The 25520-nt window shown below is 47.6% G+C and overlaps 1 protein-coding gene across 5 annotated transcripts in view; it reads left to right on the top strand.

Annotated features, from left to right (window-relative positions):
- CELF6 (CUGBP Elav-like family member 6) overlaps positions 1-11877 on the top strand; it is a 237552-nt gene extending 225675 nt beyond the window's left edge. For all 5 annotated transcript variants that reach the window (XM_054042950.1, XM_054042947.1, XM_054042946.1 and 2 more), the window contains one exon: positions 11260-11877. Coding sequence is in view for 1 of the 5 variants with exons in the window: in XM_054042948.1 (XP_053898923.1) it covers positions 11260-11282 (23 nt within the window). In the remaining 4 variants the exon portion in view is untranslated. The remainder of the gene's footprint in view (positions 1-11259) is intronic.
- Positions 11878-25520: the final 13643 nt, after the last annotated feature.

The following is a 25520-nucleotide window of genomic DNA, read 5'->3' as shown; positions in this document are numbered from 1 at the left end:
ACACAGCTCTCTTTCTCTCTCTCTCGAGGCAAAATATTTTCAGCAAATGGTAAATTTGTCAGTGCATTTTTCAGGACTCCCGAACTATTTGCAAATTCAAGTTGAATTTGGTGAATAGTTTTGGACAGAAAATTTTCCCCAAAAATGTCAAAACCGTTCATTTTTACTATTTTGAAATTAAAAGTTTAAACTTTCCATTTTGAAATGATATTTTGTTTCTAAATTTAGCTATACTTATTTTGAAAACACAAAAAAGCATGAAAAACATCCAAAAATTAAACACACAAACACACACACACACACTACTCCCATCTTGCACTAAGAAAGGGTGTGCAATTGTTCTGTCCCATTTACTGGCATCAAGACCACTTAGAGAGAGTTAAATGAGTCTGCTCTACACCCAGTTGGCTTTTAGCTTTTAGCTCATGTGATAGAGGCTCTTGCACTAAGTTCCAGAAGTCCCCAGTTCAAACTCACCCGCTGATGACCGGGGTCTGTCAGCGTTACCCAGTACTCCTGCAATGATACATGCTGCTGTCATGACCAGTAATGCCCCCTCTCTCAGTAGTCATTTGCAAGTTTAGTAGCATCTCCTGCAACTCCCGGACTTGTTCCTCCAATAAGATACAAGTCACCATCTGAGCAATGCTGCAAGGGGCTCCTGGCCCATGCTGATTTTTGCCTGTTACGATCCTGTAACACACTAGAAGTTTAGTGATTTTTTTTTCTCGCTCAAGATTTGTTCCATTATTTTACTCAGGATAGGGATGGATCTTATGGGGTATCAGTTGGTAGGATCATGCTTCTTTCTGCTTTAGAAAATCAGTACTGCATTTTCTTTTCTCCATTCTTCTGGTACCTTTCCAGCTTTCTGAGAGTTTTCCAAAATAATTGTCAGTGGTACAGTAAGTTTTTACCAATTCCTTTGATGCCCTATGATTCATAATGTCAGGAATGGCTGGCTCGTCCATGTAGGGACAATCAGCCACACTGTGAGAAACAAGCCCTCAACAGACTTTGCCATACAGACTATGGGTTGGGATCCCAAAGTGGCATTAGACTTGCTGGACCTCAGGGCTGAAGAGAGGGGCGGGACTCGAATGGGCTCAGGCGTCAGTCCCCCCTCCTGGGGTCATGTAGTAATTGTTGTCAGAAGGGGGTCACGGTGCAATGAAGTTTGAGAAGCCCTGACTATGAAAACATGACTAAAGACACCTAACTTCTGTGTTTGCTTGTGTAAGATGTGAAAGTGCAACAGGAGAGTAATTAGATTGCTGAACTGAAAAACTAATTACAAGCAAAGGGCTTGGTAGTGCAGGGAACTATAGTCTGCCCCATCCACTCTGGAGACTTGAGAACATGAACCTGAATTAGGGCACGGTGACCACATGGTTTGAAATCGTGGTCCCTTGGAGGTGTTTATCTGCAGTACAATGCAGATTGGTGCAATTGGCAGGCGCTGATCAGGGACGGGCCCGGGACTGCAGTCAAAGCATAACAATAAAGGGAAGTGGGGGCTCAGACTGGAATAGAAAAGGAAGCTACAAGTCGGGACCGAGGTGCATTGTATGGGTCCAGGACTAGAATAGCAGGAGGGGCTGCTGTCAGTGTTAAAGTGCAATTGGCAGAGCTGTGTGGGGAGCTCACAACTGAAACCACAGGGTTGCTGTAGCTCAGGAGCAAGGTCTATTGGAAGAGCTGACTAGGAGAAAAGCAGGAGGGGCTGCAGATCAGGACCACGGACTGGCCTGGGTGGCTGGGCATGGGAAAGCCTGACTGCTGTCAGCCTGACTCTAAACAGGATGATTTCATTTCTGATTTTCATAAGCACAACCCTGCAACCATCCCATCCAGGGAAAAAGAGAGGTTGTGTTTTCAGTCAGTGCTACAGAATACAGTGGTGCTAACTCTCATGGTGTTACCAGTGTCTGGTGATATTTGATGTCTTTCTTAAAGCCCCAACTCTTGGAGTCATGTGATGAGGTGAAAATCTCAGCTTTCATTTACACAAAACCCCAAGTTTCTAGCCTTTCTGGTTGCAGAGACAGGCTTAAAAACATGGCCCAAGTGTACCCAAAATGCTTGAAGACCAGAAAGCATATAAAAAGCACCCCAGATTTTTTTTAAACCTCCTGGTTTGTATGCCAATCTCATGATTTTATGGGACCTGTCTCATGAGTTTTGAATGCTTGGGGTTGGTAATACTGAAATATACAAACATGAAGCTGGGGCAGTGACTCATAAGATGAAAGCACAAAGGCCGCATTGGGAATTCGTGACCAGAGAGACAGTGAAGGGGAAAGAGGCATTTGCTTTTTTGTCTTTCCTCATGCTTCAGGCAATTAGTAGCTCTGTGGATGATGTGACCTAAACAGACAGTACTCACTGGCCAAAAGGAGGTCCATTCAGTCTCTAGAGTAGGGGCAGTAACCCCCGTATCCTGGACAAATTCTAGCTCAAGTAATTTCATGTTGTTGACTTGAATTCCTACTACCACTTCATCTAGTTACAATATTCTCATCTGTCCAAACTGTGGCGTATTGTTACCAATCACTGTTAAAAAACCAGGTGCCACCACAGAGGGGATTACAACCCAGAAGTAGATGAACTGATTCCTTATATATATATCAGGCCAGAGCTTGTAGGCCTCACTTGGCATTTAATCATGTCCATCTGGGCAAATACAGCAACAAAGTATTCCAAAAAATTAGTTTGATTGTTCAAACAAATTGGCTTCATCTGTGTTTGTGACCATATTACATTTGCTTTCTGCAGATAATCTTGCCAGTGAGTTTGCTGGCAGGAACACAGAAAATGATGAGGGAATAGCAGGACTCAGCAGTTTTGAAAATAAGACCCTCAGGGTCTCAAGTTGGGCACCTAAAAGAGAGGCACTTGGAATTATTGGCTACTCTGCAGAAATGGGGTTGTACTGAGTGACAGCCCCTGAACCTGGGAGGTGGTGTGGCTGGGAGGTGCAGGGTGGGTGGGCTGTGTCACTGTCCCACCCGACCAGGAGTTCTGTCAAGAGCAGGGTGATACCTGGAGCCTCACATGCATTTTGCCGTATTTATTTGTCCAGCGTGGCTAAGTGCAGCTATGGGAACTGGCTAAGCACGTGGGCATTCAGAGCAAGGAGGGAGGGAGGATGCATCAGTCTGTGGTGACTGGTTGATCATTTCCAGGGATACCAAAGGGGATGTTTTTAAAGAGGTTCTTGGAGAAATCACCCTCTCATCACTCCCATTAGCAACTTTGTGCAGAGGAGACCCTGGGCCTCTCCCACCTGTCCCGAAGAGTCTGCATATCCTCTCGGGGGTGCTTTGTCCCCGCATGCCCTCTCGGGGGTGGCATGTCCCCCATGCCCTCTCAGGGGGGAACCGTGTCCCCATATGCCCTCCTGCGGGGGAACCGTGTCCCCAGACGCCCTCTCAGGGGCGGGGAGAGCGTGTCCCTGCATAAGAGGCTCGACATAAACTCAAACCAGCACTGGGAAGTAAACGAGACCCACTGGGCCCCACGGTCCAAGTTGCGTTTGTGACTTGGGCAGGAAATGCACTAGGGTTGGATTTCTCATGGCCTGGCCAGCATTTCTGCTCCCAGGCCTGGTGGGAACCCAGAGAGAAAAACGCGATGAAAGTGATTCAAATGAGCCTCGGTTCAGGGTCATTTCAGGCTTTGGATGATGATTGTACATGGTTTTTCCATGGAGAAATTCTTCTTCTCTCCCCTTTCCCATAGCTCCTAATCTTGCCCCCTGTGCTCTGCTCCTGCCTCTATCCTGTCATCTCCCATCATGCTCACCCTAACCGCTGCACTCTACACTGGCCACAATGTCCTTGCCTTGTGCCATCACGCCCAATCTAACCCCATTCTCCTCCATTCTTGCTCCCTTTCATGCCTTGCCTACTCTTCTCCCTATACCCAATAGACTTCCCATGTATGCCAAATGACCTCCATCCCTTCCTTTTAACCCTCCTTTGCCTTGCCCTGCGCTGCCGGCTCCTCCCCTGTGCCCACCCTCAGTGCCTGTTTCAACACACAGAATTTATAAAATTGGCTCCCTCTGCAATGTGACCTGCCTGACCTTTCCTTGATTTCACTCCTGCCCCTTCTTTCCCAACCCATGTCTTTTGACTCTTCTCTTCATGTTTGTCTGATGGAGACGGTCATCTCTTTGAGCCAGGACTGTGTCTCTTTCACTATCCTGTAAGCGTCACACAGAGTTATGTGCAATGTAAATTCTGACGGATGATGACAACCACTGAGCATTGCCTCTGCAGATCCTCACAAGCACGTGCCTTTGCATCGCGAGCCCCGGACCATTATGGGACCATGTGCCCAACCTCTCAGAGAGTCTCTTGTTCGATGCCAGGGTTGGTGACCCCAGCTGCCTTCAGTTCCATTCCTACTGCCAAAGGTAGCACGTCTCAGAACCATCCTTTAGCTCACCTGTGCTGTAGGAGTTGGTGTTCCATATTTAGCTCAGGTTAGGTAGTTAATTTACATGTTTGCTGGAGAAGCATGAAGCTGTGTTCAGAAGCGTCTCTCTTTCTTAGCCGTTAGATTCACGACAATTCAGCTGGCTCCACTGCAGAGCCCCAGGTCAGTTGTCATCTGTGGCCTTGCATGGTTCTGACCCATCCTCATCCCCTTCATTGCCCTGCTGAGAGCCTAGCATTTATCATCCAATAGCCAGATTTAAATGGTGTGTGTCTTGTGACCAGATATCCATAACAGCCCCCGGCATGGGAGAAGGGCAGTCCCTGAAGCCATTGGGATTAGCTTTACCCCTCCAACCTGCCTTGAGCAGGAGGGGCAGCCTAAATGCCTATTGATGGAGAATGCCTTGAGAGGCCAGCCAGCCAGCACTGGACCCATCTCCTCTGTACCAAAGGAACTGGCCTCATCGTAGTCTGGTTCCACCTCAGAACCAAAGGATCAAAAGCAAGTTCAATGAGGGAGGTACTGGTTGCAATGCTTCTTGAGATCTAAGGGCTACTGTAATGGGGTGGGACTCACCCCTGCAGCACCTCCTGCTGGTCATCCAGGGAATTAGCGTTTTGCAGCTCCAGAACACCCTCTGCAGGCTGGTGTCCCGCTTGCTGCTGGCCCCATGTCCCTCCCAGACCCTGGTGCCCCTTTCAGGCCAGGGTGTTGCCCTCTGGCAGTACCCCCACACATCTGGGTCTCCCCTCCCCAGGGAACCCCCAATCCCCTCTATCCCCACCTCGCCTCAGTCTATGGCCACTGAGCTCCATTCACTGGGGCTGACTGCAGTGTAAAGTCACCAACTAGCCCCCGTTCACTGGGGCTGACTGCAGTGTAAAGTCACCAATTAGCCCCCATTCACTGGGGCCAACCGCAGTGTAAATGCCACTCATCATAGGCAAGGGGGGTTTGGAACCTGCTGCCTCCGCCTACCCCAGGCTAACCCTCTGTAGCCCCAGTACCTACCCTGGCCTTTATCAAGGCCTGCAGCCTGGGGGGTTCCCAGGCTGGAGCTCCCCAGCTTCTCTGGCCTTCCCCCAGCCATGCTCCACTTTAGGTACCCTCTCAGCTTCTAGGCAGCCAGGCCCTTCCCTCTCTACTGCTAGAGAGAGGCTCAGTCTCTGACTTCTGGCCCCAGCCCTCTTATAAGGGCCAGCTGTACCCTCATTAAGCCAGCCTTGGCTTGATTGGGGCGTGGCCCCCAGCTGAGGCTGCTTTCCCCAATCAGCCCCGCTTTTCCTTCCCTGCCATAGCTCTCTCCCCGGGCTGTTTTAAGCCTTTTAAGGCAGGAGCGCGTGACCACCCCACTACAGCTACAAAAAACCCAAAGGCCGTGACTCCTCATAGGAAGTCCTCACTTCTGTTCTCTTCTCCCTTAACCGAGAATAGGTGCAGACCCACACACTCTCCTCTGGCTCAGTGCAGGAACTGGTGGTTTGCAAGCACCATAAAGCCCTCAGATCCAAACACCTGTTAGTGCTGTGGGCACTTCAGATCCATAGAGGTTGGAGCTGGGGCTGCCTGAATTCAAGTCTTGAGATCTAGTGACTGATGTTGTATCTCTCTCTGCCCCTGTTTTGTCTGGGAGCTCAGAGAGGCAGTGATCCATGCTCTCATCCTTCTCAGGGAAATGGGAGATCTGCCACAGTATTTTCAGGTCCAAAAAGACCAAGCTCTCCTTTGATTTTTCCTGCCTCAGTGCCCCAAATTCAGATCCAAGGACTTCCTGGATGGAGATAAGAGTGGAGGGTTGTCCTGGTGGCTCTCTGATCCATACATTTCGCTGCAAACCCAAGTGTAAGATGGGAGAGAAGGTCCATTCTCCCTCTCCTAGCACCTTGGACACATGCTCCCAGTATTACAGGGAGATTATACTGAGACATGCTCTTTGGACTTCTCCCTCACCATGAAGTTCTTCTAAGAGGTCACTTACAGCCATCAGACACCATGACCAATATGACACAAATGGCATTGTCTGCCCATCCAGCCAAGAGACAATCCCCTGAGAGGTCTCTTGCAAAGCTCATCTTCTCCAGAGTACCTGGAAGAAATACTCACCTCATCACCTAAGCCTGCCTTTCCCTCTACTGACAATCCTGGAGGATGATCCTTGGAGTCTGAAGAAGAGGCAGAGGAATTAGAGAACCCGGAAGATGCATGTGGTGCAACAAAGGCTGAAGCCATCCTCTCCCACCTTCCCTGAGGGAAGTGAGACTGCGCCCTCACCAGGGGAGATGGAGATTGAACAGCTCCAGGAGTGGCAAAGACCCTGACAGTCCAGGGTGGGTAGTGAGAGGGAAGTCACACAAGCTCTTTGGGATCGGAGAGCAGGGAAGACTATTCTTCCTGTACACAAATGGCTCTTAAAGCCAGCAAAAGGCCTCTGGCTCAGGCCGGCCTCACTTTCTGCTCTGGCAGGGAGACATGGCCTCCTTTGCTGAACAACACAGCAGAAATAGGGTATTTCATCCGCTGAAGCTAGGCTATGTAGGTTAGCCAGTGAGAAGGCACTGTGTCATCACCTGGGGAGGACAAAACTCTTGTGCAACTCTTCAAGGTTATTTGTAGTATTTGGAGACAAGTGTAAGGGGAAACCAGTTTCTGTTCAGAGAGTGTACTGGAGTCAGTCCTGACCAAGCAGGTGTCCCAGTGCCAAATGGCTTAGAGGCCCTTAAACTAGTTTGCACAGTGTGTCTGAGGGATGTCTCCATCTCTGAACTCTGGGAAGCCACTGCGTTGCCCTCCATTCATAACTTCACACAACATGACTGTCTTGACTTAGGGGCTAAGCATGGTTCTAATTTTACAAGAACAGCCCTTTAACCTTTCTTTAACCAAGGACTCCTCAACCCTCCTCCAAGGGGTTGTTACTGCTAGTCAGTCTCCCAAGCACAGGGATCTGCAGAGGCAATTCTGGGTGAGAAAGAAAATATACTCATCTGTAACTACAGTGTTGCCCCTGCAGATTCACACTCAACCAACCTCCTTCCCGTACACAGCATTCTGAACTGGTGGGAAGACCTGAGAGTGGTCAGATCTACCGTCCTTGCATTACTTCATACCGAGCCTTGAGCTCTACAGGTTGGTGTATGTGTAGAACAATCCATCTCTGCTGTCTGGGCTCATGGCCCTAAGGCATATGCACCCCCAAGGGTGTGGCTCTGCAGAGGCAATGCACACTCAGAACGCCACTCACAGGTGAGTAATCTTACTTTATTATATCTGACCTGGGTCATTCATCCATTGTGCGTTTCCATCCCATCGTTGTCACCCATTCTAAGCCTAACAGCAGGGCAAAGCCTTCATCTGCTTTAACCCAAGCCCCTGAAAAGCTGGGCCTGGAACTTTGGCACATGTGCCTACTCGTTGCAGGCCTGTAGGTTGCAAAGTCATGGCAAGACTTAGACAACTCGATCTCCTCACTGACTTTGTCCTAGTCACCCAGCCAGAAGATAACTCTTTTCTCTCTACAGCCCATATGCTTTGTGAAATGTCTGGCTCGTGTGCTGCATATGAAACAGTGGGGCCTGCCCTCTGCCTGAGAGAGACATACCTAGAGCCTTAACTGGGGCCTAGTTAAACAGAACAGATTGCAACTACCCTGGGTGAAGGGGGACTGGAACAATTTGTATAGTGGGGGTGCTGAGAGCCATGGAACCAAACTATAAACCTTGTATGTGATGGAAACCACTTCAAGCCAGGGATTACAGCAGCACCCCCAGCACCCCTAGTTCCAGCACCTGTGCCTGGGTGTATAAAGTAGAAAGCTGTGGCCTGAAGAAATACATCACAGCATTCAGTGTTCCACCTTGCGCCTGGCCACTTGCATCTAGGAGCTTGGCATGCCAGGTCCTGAACACCATGGTCTTCACTTCTGGGTTAAAAGGAGAGCAGTGGTGAGACTGCGTAGAACTGATTTTCCATAGGAGTGAGTGGACTGTTCAAAGACAGCCATTTCTGATGGTACTGTTCAGTCTAGCACAGCAGCGAGGAGGAAGTATCTCTGAAGATGGGGCAGTTTCTCCGTAAGCACTTTGTCAAGTGTTTAGCAAAGTTTCCTGGAAGAAAAGAGCCAGAATGTACAATCGCGGTCTTCCTTCTCCACCCACTTAGTGTACATGACTCATATAACCTAGTCTTCCTTTCATTCATAGAAACAGGTGAATAAGTTCCATTTTTCCTTTAACATGCAGCTATTTAAGCTGAGAAACAGTGTCTCTAATGGCTAGAGGGAATGGGTTTGGAGCTAGGATCCCCGGGTTCTAGTCCCAGCTCTGATTCACTGTGTGATCTTGGGCAATTTACTTGCCACATTTATGCCTCAGTTTCCCCCTAAATGGGCAGAGCAAAGCAATTAATGCAAAAAAAAAAAAAAAAAAGGAAAGAAAGAAAGTTGTTCATCATGGTGAATTTCAAAGTCACATATGTGAGTATTTGCAGCTGCCAAATTTGAAATTTGCACACCCAGATTTTCCAGTTGGATGTGTTTGCTGGCTCACATCCAGTCAGGGAAGAGAAATTATACCAGGTAGCTTATCTGACCAATCACAACTGAGCATCCGTTAGCTCTGAGAATGGGGACATTCATACTCACCTGACCCTGGGTCACTTGTGAGTGATGTGACATTAGTGTGTAAAGCATTGTGAGATTCACCAAGGGGAAGGTCCTAGAGGAGATCAAAGCATTATTACACATGTCCTCTAAGGCTCATTTTCTGTTCTTGATCAACCAAAAATGAAATTGAAAAACTTCATCAAACCAATTCATCTTTTTTTATGTTTTGTTTCCTCCAACCCAACCACTACTGTACCTAACCAGACCAGGCCAATCATTGCTCCAAGATGGCCCCCCAGTTGCCTAGCAACCCTCTAGCTGTTGTGGGAGACCCAAACCAAAACTATCTTTCCCAAATAAACCGAAACTGTAAGTGACTAACTCATGTTGTCATCGTCCTCTGCGATGACGCCATGTGGCCGGTTGTAATCTCGTTGCATGATTTGACGTTGAGTTTTCTATATCTCTATTTCTATATCTTTATTTTTTCTGTATTGGTGCTTTTCTTTTGGCGATTGTGAAGTGCCGTAGTGAAGCCCCTGGTGGATAGTTTTTGGAGTGCTGATTGGTCAGTCTTGATTAGTTGTGAACTTTGACCCCCCCCCCCCAAACTCCATCTTCTTCTCTGCCCTCTCTTCTTTTCTCTTTGTTGTAACGTAACAATCTGTGTTTGTGTTTCACCTGCATTCACTATATGGCCATAATGACTGGGGAAATGTAATTGTTAAGGAATCACTCTTGGTTCCAATATTATTTCTGAAAAAGGGGGTTTCACTTAATTTCAGTTGAAACAAGAAATGAAGGGTTTTATTTTGTGTTCTTTTCCCTTTTGTTATTTGCAAAATATAGTCTCAAAAACGTTGTAGTGCATGCGAAAAAGCACTTGGGAATATCCCGAACACTGATCCTTCAGCAGTATGGTTTGCGGATTTTGAGTTGGAACTGAAGTCTTATATTTCTTTTCTGAATATTCCTTCTCATCCCATCCAAGAGGGAATTCAGAGTAGAATAGCAGAAAGTGAGGCTGGAGCAGGAGAGACTGAATTATGAGGAAAGACTGAGGTGGGATTTACAAAAGAATATACAGTAGTTAGGCTCTCAGGTCCCATTCCCTAACACAGGAGGACTAATAACTCACCTCTGGTTCAGCCAGTGCAGTTCTGTCCTGTTAGGACATCAGATCTCCATGCAGACCCTTTCTCTTTCATAAGAGGAGACAGAACGGCCAGTCTTTGTGATTCCTCAGAGCTAGGAAGCCCATATTCACAGTGACAAAAAGAGCCAAATGAGATTTCAAAGGAACCTAGGGCAAAATTATCAGCTAATGTAATTGCTTTGACCTCACAGAAGTTATACCACCAGAGAGTTTGGCCTCTAACATTCTCTCACTGCTGAACATTTTGCAGAGACTTTAAATAAGAAGCACCATCTCTTTAAACAATGGACTGGTTATTTTTTGGGTGGTGATGACCCAGCTGAAGGGCACATGTACCTCACTAGTGCTCCTCCATACACTTAACCAGCTAGTGGAACCCTGTGAAATTTAGAGGTGCCCTTGCTTTTTTACGTTTGAGGACTTAGCCTCAAATCTAGCCTCAGTTCCAAGTAGAAATGTGTTTAGTGGATCTAAATTTAGTTCTTAATGGACATTTCTCCAAATTGCAAAACCACTGTACTATTTAACATAAAAGTAGTCTGGGCTGAAAAGCGCCCAGGCCTGGAATAGCAGGGTCAGCTACAGGTCAGGATTGAGGTGCACTGGCAGAGTTGGGAGGGAGCCCAGGACTGAAGAAGGTCAGGACTGAGATGCATTCATTGGCAGGTCTGTGTGGATAGTCCATGACCTGAAATAGCAGGAGTGCTGCAGGTCAGGTTTGAGGGTCATTGATAGAGCTGTGTGAGGGGAACCCAAGACTGGAATAAGAGTGTGTGCATCAGTTGAGGACAGAGGCGCGTTGTCAGAGCTGGGATGGTGGTGGAGCTGCAGGACAGAGTTGAGGTGCCTTGGCAGAGGTGCGTAAAAGAAAGAAACTTGCATAGGCCCTCCCCTCCACAACATGTGACTTTTCAGTGACTATGACCCTTTCTCTGTTTCCCAAGCACTAAAACTCACCCAACATTAAAGCCGTTCTCAGGGGGCTCTCATGCGTTGTACATTCCAATGAGCCTTGCAAATCCCAGAGCCTTGTAATGTGCCCTTTGTTGTCTTGCAGGTTGGATGCCCTGCAGCGTATGAAGAGTATTCTCCCTTTTCCCAAGTGCAGTATCCAAACTTGTAACTCTCTTTCTTTGCAACATATCATGGAGGAGGTGGAAGCGAAGGAGGAGAAGAAATGCTGGCGAAAAAGAGAGCCATTGTGGTTGTATCTTCTTTTTATTTTTTAATTTTTGAATCAGTTTTGTTTGTTTCTTAACAAGAAAGAAAAAGACACAGTGATGTTGGAGAAAAGACAAACAGGTGCAGATATTTGCTGAATCAGACTATGAAACGGTGGCTGCTGGAGAAGACTTTGAATTCCTCGCAAGGAGAGAGGTGGGATTCTTGGAAGGAAAAACAAACCAATCTAGGATTAAGAGCTAGGACAGCTCATTCATGAGGATGAACCCTACCTTTTTAAAGCACTCATTTGCTGCTACAAGTTTCAAAGGAGGAACTAGGAAAGAGGATCCAAATGGATATAAACCAAAGCCAGTGGGATTGGACCAGGCGTGTATGTTTCACCTGGATAACGTTTTGTTTTAAAAGGGAAAGAGAAATTGATTTTTTCCATATCTGGCTGGAAAAAAAGAAATCAAAGGCTAAGCGCATGTTGGACTTATAGAAGAGATATCTAAATACGTTTATATATATATATATATATATATATATATATAGACACACACACACCATGGAGCAGGGTGGGGGGATGTGCTCCTCTCCTTGCTTGTCGCTGGCACAGGGACATAGGATTTACTTCTTTCAAAGTCATATCATTCCTTAGAGTTTAGGGACCAAAGGACTACTGCTTTTTTAAATATATATATAAATAAATTAATTTAACAAAAAAACAAAGAAAAAAGGTAGAAGTATCACGTAACAGCTGCGAGCGTTTCAAAAAGAAACACAAATAGAGGGAAACTAGAAAGAGCTTTGTTTACCGTGTCGTGTGTTCCAGTGGCCCAGCGACTGCATAGGCTGTAGGAGCCCAAGGGTCCGGATAGCTGGGAAGTTTTTCCAAGGCTGTGGAAAGTGAAATCGTGGCACTTCTGTCATGGCAACTTCTTCTCGCACCCCTGTCCCACCCCAGACAAAAACATAGAAATGAAGATCTTGGCTGGTAAGTAGAGCTGGTCGAAAGATCCAATTTTGCCTCCACCAAGAACATGGAAGAAATCATTCTATTTGAAATTGTTAATGGAAGATTTGGGTTTTACCGAAGGAAAATTTTTAAACAAAGCAAAGATGTTTGTTTCAAAGGGAAATTTTCATTTTGTTTTGAGTTCTTGAGAAATTGAAAATTCCTTCCAAATTGGCCTGTTTTCACCACACATTTCAATTTTGATTAAACTCCCTTTGTGACAAAAAACGATTTTGGTTGAGAAATGTTGACCAGCTCTACTGCTGAGACAATTATGAGAAACATGTTGCAACCTTCGCTAGCTCCTGAGATAAATATGATCTCCTCGGCCTCTCCTTTACACTGTGTGTGAGAGGTGAATTGGGGCCATAACATTGTACATCCAAATCCAACTCTGAGTTACACCAGTGCGTCCCTTGCTGAGGTCACTGCATTACCTGGGCATAGCTGATCAGAATTTGGTTCGTGGGTTGCAGATATATTAACATACGATACCTGATGCTTCAGCATAAGACCATACCAGACTGTGCCAAATATGTATGTGGACACATGTCCCCTCCAGGTGCTTACATGTTTCATGGTGAAAACAAAAGATTTTCTTTCCCACACATCCTTCAGCACCTCTGAGATTTCCTATCAGTAGGGCCGATTTGCTCAAGGTCAGATATTTGCATCATGGTATAAATCTTCCCCTCCAGCAGATCTCACTGATCGCTGCATGCGTCCAAAGGTAAAATTCAAGCCAGGAGAGGCAGTGCGGGAGGCTGTTATTAACTATAGTGGACCAAACTCTGCACTGATTTATAATCCCAGTGGAGTCAATTTGATTGTATGGGGCATCCATCAGAGCAAAGTTTGGCCCATTGAGTTTAAACAAGGGCTGAATTCATCCCTGAGGTATCATATAATCATAGAAACGTAGGGCTGGAAGGGACCTCAAGACATTATCAAGTCCAGCTCTCCCTCATGAAAGCAATCTTCATGTTTCCCCACTTCCAGGCCCAGAACAAAAAAACCAGCAACTTGGCCATATATAAAAAATAAAACAAGAGAGAGGGCAAACTTCTGAGAGACCAGCAGCCTCTGGGAGAGGTCAGATTTTACGTGTCATGGAGATTTATAGTCATAGCATGAAAATTTGACTGCACTGGAATCAGTAGGTGTTTCACCATTGACTTCAATGGGCTCAGGATTTCACCTGTGGATTGGAAGGCCAGAAGGGACTGCATAACTCAGTGATTCCTGCATCGAGCACAATAATTTTGCAGAATGGTAGAAGCAGTTATCCCCTGCCATCCATAAATACATATATACCAGTGGGCTCTCAATCACTCTTGTCTCACCCGCCCCTTTACTTCTTTTCTTTGATGTTCTCCAGGGTGGCTGAAGCTTTGCTACCCTCCTCGCTACCATTAGAAAGGCCTTGCCTTCAAGTCTGAAAGGATATGCAGTCATGGCCCTTTAAAACTCCCCCTGTCCTGCAGGGAGGGAGTGTCCTTTTTGATAGGAACTCATTGTTATTCAATGGAATTCACCCTGCAGAGGAGAAACCCCCAACTAGGACAGATGGGATCTTAAAGGGGCCGGACTATATCTCCTGTGGGATCTTAAAGGAGCAGGCCTGTTGCTCTTTGTTTTTAATTTCTTCACACATCTGCCACTTCTCTTCTCTTAGTTTCTGTCACAACTCATGTTTCCCACCGGGCACCAGGCTGTGCTTTCCCCAGTGCCTGAACCTGCCACCTTGCGAGCAGTTGGAAGGAATCAGCGTTAAGCTTACAAATATAGAGGGGAGTGATTAAACCATGCCCTGAATTGTGCTTCAGAGTCAACTCATGGGAGAGGAGGGCATTTCTGAAGCCTCAAAATGAGCACCTTCCTCAGCTGTCTCCATCCCTGACTCCACAATGCTTTCACACTCACAGTAGCTATAAGCGTGCCAATGCATGGACCACCTTCTGTTCCCTGCGAGCATTACCCAGGAGCGTTACCTAGAAGAATGTTCCTCGACATGCAGTATTCCATCCATTGTCATTACCTGTAGGGCTTGGGCTTATAAGGAACTCTTTGATCCAGATCCATGTAACCAACTGAAATGCCACAGGATCCATTATGCACCAGCCAAATGTTCACAGACCTGCTCACTTTATACTACCAGTGCATTTACTTGGATTCACTGCTGCTCTGCTGGGCTAGATTTATGGTTTAAGTAGGTGTTAATTATCATGCTGTGTATGGGAGATCCTGCTGTCTTTGACCTGTTTAGAACTAAATTAGACTCTATTTCAAAATAAGATTGTTTGCAGCTAGGCAGGAAGGAAGAGGGGTGTAAGGAATGGTGCTGTGCACGCACTGCATGGTTAGAGCAGAGGACTGGGAGTCGGAACTCATGGCCTTTATTCCTGACATTGCTGCAGATTCATTGGATGGGTTAAAAGCTCTGTTTAAAGTCACTGTCCTCACTCTGCCTCAGTTTTAAAATGGGAATAATAATAGTTCCCTAACTCACAAGACACATTGTGAGGCACGTTTAATTGATGTTTGCAAAGGGCTTTGAGATCTTTGCATGCAATGCACTGTAGAAGTGAAAAATATTATTTTTATATAGTGGTCAGATACTGCATTACTGGCCCTAGAGTACATCACTCAAAGCCTTTCAAGAAAACCAGAATCATGAACCTGGACGAAAGACCCTTCTACTCCAACAGTACTAAACTAAACCTATTCTATTGGAGCAGGATCCATCCATCCATCCCATTGCAGCTTTGCCACTGACTTCAACAGGCTCCTACCGTAGGCTGCCCCCAGCCTCAGCCTGCTGTTTTCCCCACTCAATGTACAAAGAAAAAAAGTAGCTGCCACCTGGAACCAGGTACGGCTCTCACAGTGCTACTGGGGGTAGAAAGAAGCCCATACTGTTGAGCATTCAGATGAGAATGGAGCTGGTTGACCAAATGTTTGTGGAAGCACTCTAACCAAAGAGCTTCTAATGCAGGTATGCAGAGCCAGGCCACTCACAAAGCCTAGTTGTTGTTTAGTGCCAAATGCCATGCTACTGAGGGTAAATGCGGTCAGAAATTGTGTATTTCTAAGACTAGGGGTTGTCTCCAAACCCTCCTTGGTTTTTTGCATCTCTCGGGTCATCTCCTGTCTTACAGTCCCAGGCTCTGGGAGTCATATTTGATGCACAGCATTGATGAACATACACCAACATACTCCACAGCACTCGCACCTTCTTTAGCCTCTCTGGTGCCTGCAGATACCCCATAAGGGAGGTGGGCTCTGTGTCTCCTGAGCAATATTAACCAAGGGCCAGATCCTGCTCTCAGCTGCACTGGTGTAACTTCACCCACATTTGTCCTTCAGTATCTAGTAACCTGTCATTTTACAACATGACTTTTGTGGGTACTGGTTGGCCATGAATGGGTTGCCCAAAGCCACAAGGGGAGGAGAGGAGGTCCGAGATGGAATTTAGGAAATGTCCAGCCAAACAGACTAGATGATGTGTTTAGTTGCCCTTCACAGCTCACACGCCTTGGTTTGGTCGCTTGGCCACTGGACTCCTTTTTCTGTGATTCATTGTTACATTTCCTAGTGGTTTAGAACAGAATGCTTTTGTAGAACGTTAGCATTTAACGTAGGATAACTCTCCATTTGAAAACAAAAAAAAAGACAATCGACTTTAGTGATCATGTGAAAGTGACTTTTTTAAAAAAAAAAAAATGAAACAAAGCAAAAAAAAAAAAAAAAACCATACAACAGAGGGGCTTCAATCAGCAAGTGATACTCATAATACAAGTGAACAATGTGTTCCAGGCTCTACTTCAAACAGCAGACCACTGCAGTGAACATGGGGCCTGTTAGGCATGATAGCCCTGTTCCAGCCGCCTCCAGGAAAGTTAATGAGTGGCTCAGTCCTTGTTTCCAGATGAGTGACCTGAGAAATTCAGTGACCTGCTCCCCGCTGCCTAGTATCAAAGGGTGGTATTTGAGTGCCCCGTCAATCTTTAGCTCATTCATGTCTCTTTCTGAAAGGCTGAGATTTTGATGGCTTAGCTCCAGGTACAACCTACATAAAGAAACTGCATTGCCCAGGGAAGTTACAGGCCTAAGTTTTAGAAGGTAATTTATGATCTATAATCACCTTAAAAAAAGAACGTCTTACACCAAGAACCAAGGTACAGTTGACAGGAGGTCTTATTTATTCTTGTGTTTCCTCTTAATGGTGAAGGGCAGTTGAGAACCTCAACTCATGCAAGAAATGCACTCACTAGAAAGAGGCTCTGATTAGCCTTCACTTTGCAACCTGTGTTGTTATTTACAGCTGTTCAAAGTGAGTGTAGGATGCTACCAGATCATCATGCTAGGTGCATCTTATATCCACTTGGTAGCAGTGCAAATGGCAACAAATGATGAAGGACAACAGAGAATTAGGCCCAGAGTCTTCTGACCCAACCATTAACTTAAACTGCCGAATTTTTGTGGCATGAATAAGGCAAAGGGCTTCCTTTGTCAAATGATCCACTACATTCCAATCTTTGGAAAAGTTTGTAAATATTTCAAGACAGGATTCTCTTCCAGTTCCCATTGACTGCCATTTTGGTTTGAATTCGCTGCCCCAAAACATTGGGGCCAAAAACCGAACTGCAGGTCACTGAAGAAGTGATGGTGAAGGGAAGTGAGATCAGCTTTGCTGATATGTCCCACAGTTGGGATCAAACTACAGTGTAAAGCAAAGGAGTGGATGTTCTACACATCCTGTTAAACCATACTTAGTATTATGGCTAAGAGAAGTAAAGCTACAGTAGTCTGCTACTCCCTGCCTTAATAACTGGTCCCTCAGTCTAGAGCGAGGGAAAACAAGACTTTCATAGGACTTTCCTTGTTATCTTACTGACTTGGACAACACCAAATAGGCATTAAGATACCACAATGATTGGCACAGCATAAGAACCTGAATAGAATAGAAATATGAAGGGGTAATTGGCAAGCAATAGACAGGGACCAATAGAACAGGGAGGTTTGGACAGTGGGAATTTAGGTCACTGAAATTGTACTGTACATCCTTGCCTCAATGAGGACTTGGGAGAAGTCATGGGTTCATGTTGTTAAGTATACTTTGAGAGCAGGGAATGAAGGATGCATTATACAAGGAAGAGATTAGTATTATTCTAAGATTATTTTAGTATTTCCTGATTCTCACAAATTCAGTGGTCAATGGTTGGTCCCAAGACTCTTCTCTGTATCACAAAGTCCACACACTTTGTAGACCTGAATGCCCTGGCATGGTGGACAGTCCTGGCTTGAGATGCCAATTCACCCTTTCTTGTTCATAATTTCACCAGTGGAGGAACGAAGGCTGGGATTTCCCAAGGAGCCTAAAAGAGGTAGGTGCCTAATTCCCATTGACTTGTAATGGAAGTTGGGTACATAACCCCCTTTGGCTCCAGACTAAAACAGCATTCCAGAAAGGCTTAGATGGAACAGGCAAAAGCCTGCTCATGTGATATGCCTCTTGTTCCATTTCCCATAGTGGCATAAAAGAGAAAAGGAAACAACTGAGGCCGGTAACACCAGTGGGGGATAGTGGACTCCCAGAGTAGAGAATCTGGCAATGATCTAACCTCAACCTTGATCTGCCTTTCTTGGCATAGTATTCGCTCTCCCACCACCTCTGAGTTTCAAAGATCTAGTAGATTCACTAGCAGCAGAAGAAGCTAGACAAGACCATGACCTGGCCAGGCTCCATAGGACAAAGTGTCCATGGAACATATTTGTCCCAGTTATTTGGATGAGATTTTCTTTTCCAACAAACAGATTTTGCTCACCAGCCGCTGCCCACCAACACTGTTGGGTGATAGCTGTTGCCAGATACAAGGGATGATATTTTCCACCTCCTGTCTTAATACATCTGCCAGGTCCCAGAGCATGTTGTGTTGTAACTGAAAAAACAATTGCTTCTTATTTCTTAAAGAGCTGACCGCCTTCTTGCCCAGCATAAAATATTCACTAGAGTGTGTTAACTCATAAAAAGTTAGTTGATTGGTCCATTGCCTTATGCCTGTGGGCGGCCTTGGGCCAGATCCTCAGCTGGTTTCAATATATGTAGCTTCACTGAATTGAATTTGTTGGCTCCAACAGAGCTACATTGATTTACACCAGCTGAGGATATAGCCCTGTGCATCTCTCCATTTCAAGCCTATTGTGATAATGATTTGAGCAGGCAAATTAACTGGCCAAAAATGCAGAAATACCAACCGTTGCTTCCTTCTCGACAACACATACAGTGACCGAGTGGACGTGTACCATCCCACCCACACGGAAATTCCAGGTGCAGAATTTCATCTAGTTCCTACTGGTCCAACTGGACAATGACCATCAGGTTTTGGAGCAGAACAAGGGACCTATTCATCTACTTGTTCCAAGGGCTACCAGTTCATGGGGCTCCTGGCACTTCAGTTGAAGGATTCGGATGGCGCTTACTGGAATTGTTACCAGGGCAAAGATGGCCGCATTTCAATGTGGTATGACATGTACCACACGTTGAACAGGGAGGGAGCATTGCTGATCTACGCCTGCACCAGCGTAACACCATTATGGCGCCAACTCCTCCACCCCATTGGCATAGACCAAAAGTAATTCCACTGAAGTCAATGGAGTAACACTGATGTTTAACCGGTGTAAAAGTGGGGAGAATCAGGCTCATAAAGGGTTAAACATGATACATATTATTAGCTGTGATTATCCATACATTTTAAGAGGCCCAATAAAGATGCCTATATCTGTGCATTCCTCTAACTTTGTGGAATCATAGAATCATAGAAGATTAGGGTTGGAAGAGACCTCATGAGATCATCTAGTCCAACCCCTGCTCAAAGCAGGACCAACACCAATTAAATCATCCCAGCCAGGGCTTTGTCAAGCCGGGCCTTAAAAACCTCTAAGAATGGAGATTCCACCACTTCCCGAAGTAACCTATTCTAGTGCTTCACCACCCTCCTAGTGAAATAGTGTTTCCTAATATCCAACCTAGACCTCCGCCACTGCAACTTGACACCATGGCTCCTTGTTCTGTCATCTGCCACCACTGAGAACAGCCGAGCTCCATCCTCTTTGGAACCCCCCCTTCAGGTAGTTGAAGGCTGCTATCAAATCCTCCCTCACTCTTCTCTTCTGCAGACTAAACAAGCCCAGTTCCCTCAGCCTCCCTTCATAAGTCATGTGCCCCAGCCCCTTCATCATTTTCATTGCCTTCCGCTGGACTCTCCAATTTGTCCACATCCTTTCTGTAGTGGGGGGATCAAAACTGGACGGAATACTCCAAATATGGCCTCACCGATGGCGAATAGAGGGAAATAATCACTTCCCTCGATCTGCTGGCAATGCTCCTACTAATGCAACCCAATATGCCGTTAGCCTTCTTGGCAACAAGGGCACACTGCTGACTCATATCCAGCTTCTCATCCACTGTAATCTCCAGATCCTTTTCTACAGAACTGCTGCTTAGCCAGTTGGTCCCCAGCCTGTAGCGGTGGAGCTCAGAGGCATCAGTGGAACTAGCGCCTAAAGCACTGAGGCAGGGATGGGCAGGTTATGGATGGAGATAGACTAGGAGGGATTCCAAAGGGGCAGATTTGCTTCTCTCCCTTCCCAGCAGCAGCAAGTGGTTGGGACCTTTTCCCCTCTTGCAGCCTGACTGCAAATAACCAGGGATGGACCCAAGCAATTGGATCCACGTGGGCTCTTTGCCAAAGATCGGCAGTCCTAGGCCCAGCCCATCACTTTAAAACATGAGTCTAAGCCACAATGATGGAGCCAGCCCCTGTCTGTGCAGCAATAGCCAGGCTAAGAGCCTACACCCAGGGTAAGATCACAGGCCCCCAAGCAGATTGTGACACAACTAGATTGCAACTAACAAAACAGCAGCATTTCAACACAGGACTGGGGCCAGGTTATTTTTCCTAGTGGGAGATTTTCTCCAGGCTTCTGGAAAGGGTTGTGTGACAGTGGGGCTGCGGCTCTGCTGTGCATGCAGGAGTCTTTATTACTCCATCCTAGACAATGCTCTAATATTGCCTTCATTCGGCAGTACAGTCACGCATGCCTGAACTTTTATCCGTGAGCCTTGGCAGACTCCCTAAGGACATGCTCAGGGGAGAAAATCTGTCTGGGAGCCTCACAGTGGCTGTTGCATGGCAGGCCCAGAATAGGTTTCTCATAGAGTGAGGGCAGGGATTTCGCTAATATTATTATATGTTAAAGTCATAACAGAAGTATTTGTGAACCCAGGCCTGCATCCCCAAAAGAGAGTGTCTGAGCCAGGATGCTAGCTGACAAGTGCTCATTTCCTGGTGGGGCCAGAACTCCACATATAGTTCCTTGCTAAGCAAAGCCTGTCAATAAAGTATCAGAGGGGTAGCCGTGTTAGTCTGAATCTGTAAAAAGCAACAGAGGGTCCTGTGGCACCTTTAAGACTAACAGAAGTATTGCAGGACCCTCTGTTGCTCCTGTCAATAAAGGCGCTGCAGCTGGGCCCGGCCAGTTGGGAATGGTGCGGTGGCTCAGGGAACCCAGATGATCAAGAGCAGTCACCTGGGAAAGGCTTCAGCAGAAAGCGTTCTAATGAAGGACAGTTACGAGTCGTGAGGTCAGCTAATACTATAATTCAGCGGCAATCAAGGGGGACTATCGTGGACAGTCAAGGCACACAGAACTGAGAGCCAAGCTTCACTCCTCCTGGGTCATGTATATCTCCAACTGATGTAACATTTTCAGGCATGGGGAAGAAGTGAGGGATAACAACCATTGTGCAAGCGTATGAGGGACCTGGGCCCAGCCCAGCAAGCCTGCTCCCAGCCTCATTTTCAGCCTGAGCATGCGCCCTGTGAGCAGCAAGGCGCATCATGCTCTCTGGCTACGCGATCACCCTCAGCCCCATGAGCTGTGTGACGAGACTGACAGCTCACCAGTTCTGCAGTGCGCAGGCGGAGACAAAGAGACAGTGCCCAGTGTGGAGGTGCCAGCACCTCACCGATGGGTTTGCTCGTCCTAGTCAGGCATATACAGGGGAATTGGACAAACTGGCAGCCAGCCCAGCACAGTGATCTCACAGTCTGGGGCGGTGGGGAGCACACACCAGGTGGCACGTTGTGCACCTTGGCTTGTGGTGAAAGGCTGGGACGAGGGGCACAAGCGCTGGCTCTTCCACCGACTCACTGGGTGGCCTCGGGCACGTTATGCCATCTCCAAGTGACTCGGCCGCCCCACCTAGAGCATGAGGCTAATAATCAGGACCAAACTCATTGGGCAGGGAGGCTAAGTCCAGTCATGTCTGTAGCATGCTTGGAGATCCTCCCAGGAAAGGCAGCATGAACCTGTAAAGGCCTCGTGTTGCTGGGTGCTGAACTGTGCACAAGGGCTAGTGCTAGTGAAGAGATGGCTCCACATAGCATGTTCTGAGCCGTGACCCTAATGACTCATTGCAGGCCCCTGGCTCCTCTAGGTTCATCCTCACATGAGTGTAACTCACCAGGTTTTTGAGCCATGCAGGACAGACACTACCCAGAGCTAACCACCAGCAGCCCCTAGCCAGGGCAAGCCTAGTGAGCTGTTATCCACCTCTGATGTGGCCCATGTATCAAGGGGAGGGTCCATTTTAAAGGCTGTAGATGCAGCCAGCGAGATCAGGGCTGAAGGCCAACCAGAGCCAGCTGCATCAGCAGCGCCAGCCCCATCCCCTTAGGACAGGGGTTTTGACTCCCCTATGCCAGGAGAAGCACTGGGCAGTCCAGGTTGCCCCCCACCACTCACAAGGAGGGCATGGCAGACTCCAGCAGAGGTAAGGACCCTTCAGACAACTGTACCTTCCTGTCAGTCCAGGGCCAAGCAGCATGGCCCATACTGGTTAAATGGGACCGCTGGCCAGTTGGGGCTGCGCAGCAGTTTGAATGACTCCTGAGCCGCTCCTGCCAGCAATGTCATGTACCAGTAAAGGGACGAGTGTGAAATGTGTATGGAGGGGGCGGGGCCCAAGCCACTGGTACACATTACCCTGCAGGCCTACGTCAAGTGACTGATCATTTTGGATGCCCAACGGGAGGCTGCTTAAAGGGGATTTTCAGAGGAGTGGTGCTCAGCACTGTCTGAAAACCAGGCCCCCTTCGGGTCTCCAACAGGGCACCCAGGTCACTTTGGAAATTGCAGGCCTCAGTATACAGCAATATACATGCGCTGGCTTTTGGGATGCCAGCAAGTCCTGGCTGGCTTTCTCTAAGCAACCCCAAGGCTTTTTCTACGTCTCGGGGGGGAGTGTTGGAAAGTGCACTGGGCCAGATCCTCCACTGGTACAAATCATCTCCATTGACTTCAACAGCCCTACCCTGATTTACACCAGATGAGGGTCTTCATGATTAGCATTGTGATAGCACTCCTCGGAGCCCTAGTCATGGGCCAGGACCCCATCATGCCATGTGCTGTGCAACCACAGACCAAAAAGAGCTGGTCCTCTTTCCATGCAGGTACAAGCTAGGGATCGCACCGAGCCTCCCAGAACTCCCGTAACGAATGGCCCCTTTGCCTGAGAAACAGCCATGTCCTAGAGCCAGTGCTGGGAGCTATGCTATGCCATGAGGAGAGCTTCCTGCTGCAACAGGCTAGCTGTTCTCTTTGCCTCTGCTTACCCTGACCGCCAACTAGCCACAGCGACTGTCAATCATAAGACATTGTTTTAATTATATTGTTAACTTGCTTTATAAATCATGGTTTAAAAATGCAAGTGATTTCAGTGGGTTTGTGCAATGAAGGACAGTTTGGAATTCCTGATCTGAGACCACTGCTGGGCCAAGGGGAACAGAATTCTTCTTTCTTTGTTTTTGGCTTGAATTATCTGTAGGGTTGTGGGGGAGGGGAGGGCAGGGTAATTTCTCCTCCTCCATACATTGAAATCCTTACACATGAGCCCAGTGGGGAGAACAAGTCCCCTCGCCAAGTCGGTTATTTTGGTGACCAGAGGCCGATGACTCGGAGGGAACCAGAATTACAGAGGCAGCTACCGAGGCGCGGAGAATTGATGGTTCAAATGTCCTGGCTGGGCCTGGAGTGGGGGCTTACCAGTCTGAATCACAAAGAGCCTCCTGCAGATATTGCACCTTGGCTGCCTTTTTGGGTCTGGACTCAGGGGTGCGGAGTGGGGGCTGTTTGTTGGCGCACAATCCCTCGGAGCTTGGTTAAAGATGTGTGTTGCCATGAATGAGCGGGGAGAAGGGCTTGGTCTGCTTTGCCATCTCCCAGCCCTGGCAGGGCTGAGCTCACACATGGTTGTAGGGATGTGGCCCTGTTCTCACCGTTCTTCTTCCCTCGTGGCCCAGCCCTGCACGTCCATAGACACAAACCCAGCAGTGACTGCCATCTCTAAGGGCTAACTTTCTGCTGCCATAGTCTATTGCTACCTTGAAGGACTGGGGCAACCAAAGGAGCATTCTCAATATTAAGCTACCTCAGACATAAAGGCTGCTATCTCCCAGCCCCATCTTCCATTTAATCACCCTCTATGCCCCCCTCGCTGCAGCAAGGACCCTCCCTGCTTCCTGCCAGCAGCCCTTGGGAATAGAATCCATTAAGGGGCCATCGCCTCCCTCTCAAAAGTTATTTCTGTCCCAGCCCACCTCCCTCCAAGCTGGGAAGCCTCCTTGGAGACCACGGGACCCAGCCAGCCAGTACCTTTGTGCAGTTCCTCCCTTTAACAGCAGACTTGGAATACCCTGGTGCTTTGTCCCCTGGCCCAACATCTATGTCCAGGAGAGGGCTGGAGCCCCGCTAGGAGGACCATGTGGGCCAAGGCAGTGGTTCCACCAGGTTCGATGAGCCAGTCAGAGCCATGCTAAGCTTGCCTATAGTGGAAGACACTCTTCGCACAATGCATTCACTCCCTCTTTTTCTCCTGGTCCCAGCCCATTGCAGCGTGGATTGGAGGGACTGGGAAGAAGAGGTGGTGTAGCTCAGGGGATCACAGACAGCACCCATCCCAAGAGACCAACCCCAGCTCAGGAGCCCTCCCAAACCCCACCAAGACTAGAAATGGCATCCCCCTGTGAAATACTATGACACACACCCCCGACACACACACACACCCTTCCTCCCTCCCTCTCCCCACCTCCTCTCAGCCTTTCCAGGCTGGTGTTGCCAATTTCCAGCTGGTTTAGTGCCAACTCCCTTTACTGCATAGACTCCTTCTGCTACCACATCCATTGTCTGGTGTTCCTACCCACCCTAGAGCACAGCTGCTGGAGTGCTGGGCTGAGGCCTCCCAACTGAGCGCTTCTTCTGATGTCTCAGGCTTGGGGCGGGAAGGCTGGGAACTCCCTGACTGAAAAGCAACACCCAAATCCTGCCTTGTGAAGGGAACCAGGAAATGGGCAGGGGAGACAGTCCATCCTTCCGGCCAAATCACACTTCAAGGCACCAGGCCTGCTAGCAAATGCTTTTCAGTGGGTACAATTCCTCATCCCATCCATGCCCAGGGCAGCTTGGTGAAAAGCTCTTGACCAATAATTACTGACCTACCTTCCTTCTTAGGAACAAAGCTCCAAGGTAGAGGCACCTGGCACTCCAGCTAGTTACACACCCAGCCCTCATCTGGCTTTGTCAGGGTCTAGGTGGGCCTTCTGGGCTGACAAACACACATAGACCCCACCCCCCCAGGCAGGCCAAAGAGAACAGAAGACGCTGCTCCCCGCCTGCTGGGATAGATGGTTTTTTCACACCCACCTTGTCGCTCAACTAACCCTTTTTAAAAATCTTTTCCCCTCTCTATTCTCTTCCTTTCCCATGATTCCAAGCAGAGGGCTCGGCTCCAAGGAGGGGAATGGGGTGGGGAGGGTGGTGGGGAGGGGAATAGAACACAACAGGCTTTGAAATTCCAATTGAGTCCAATTATTTTCAATGAGTCTCATTTTGATGTCCTTGTAGCATAAGCCAGACAAATGGATGGTAATTCTGTAGCTCTGTAGTTAATGATATGCTGCTTAAACTGAAATAAAGTACAGTCCAGTGGGGTTTTGCCTGGTTGTTTCATGCTGGGGTCTCTTATTAATCTGTCTCTTTTTGTCCATCTGCAGGATGCAGCTGGCCCTGGTGCC

Source organism: Malaclemys terrapin, chromosome 10, assembly GCF_027887155.1.
Source record: "Malaclemys terrapin pileata isolate rMalTer1 chromosome 10, rMalTer1.hap1, whole genome shotgun sequence".
In the NCBI taxonomy this organism is placed as follows: Eukaryota; Metazoa; Chordata; order Testudines; family Emydidae; genus Malaclemys; species Malaclemys terrapin.
The sequence above is the reverse complement of the archived record's forward strand: the minus strand, read 5'-3'. Positions and strand labels throughout refer to the sequence as shown.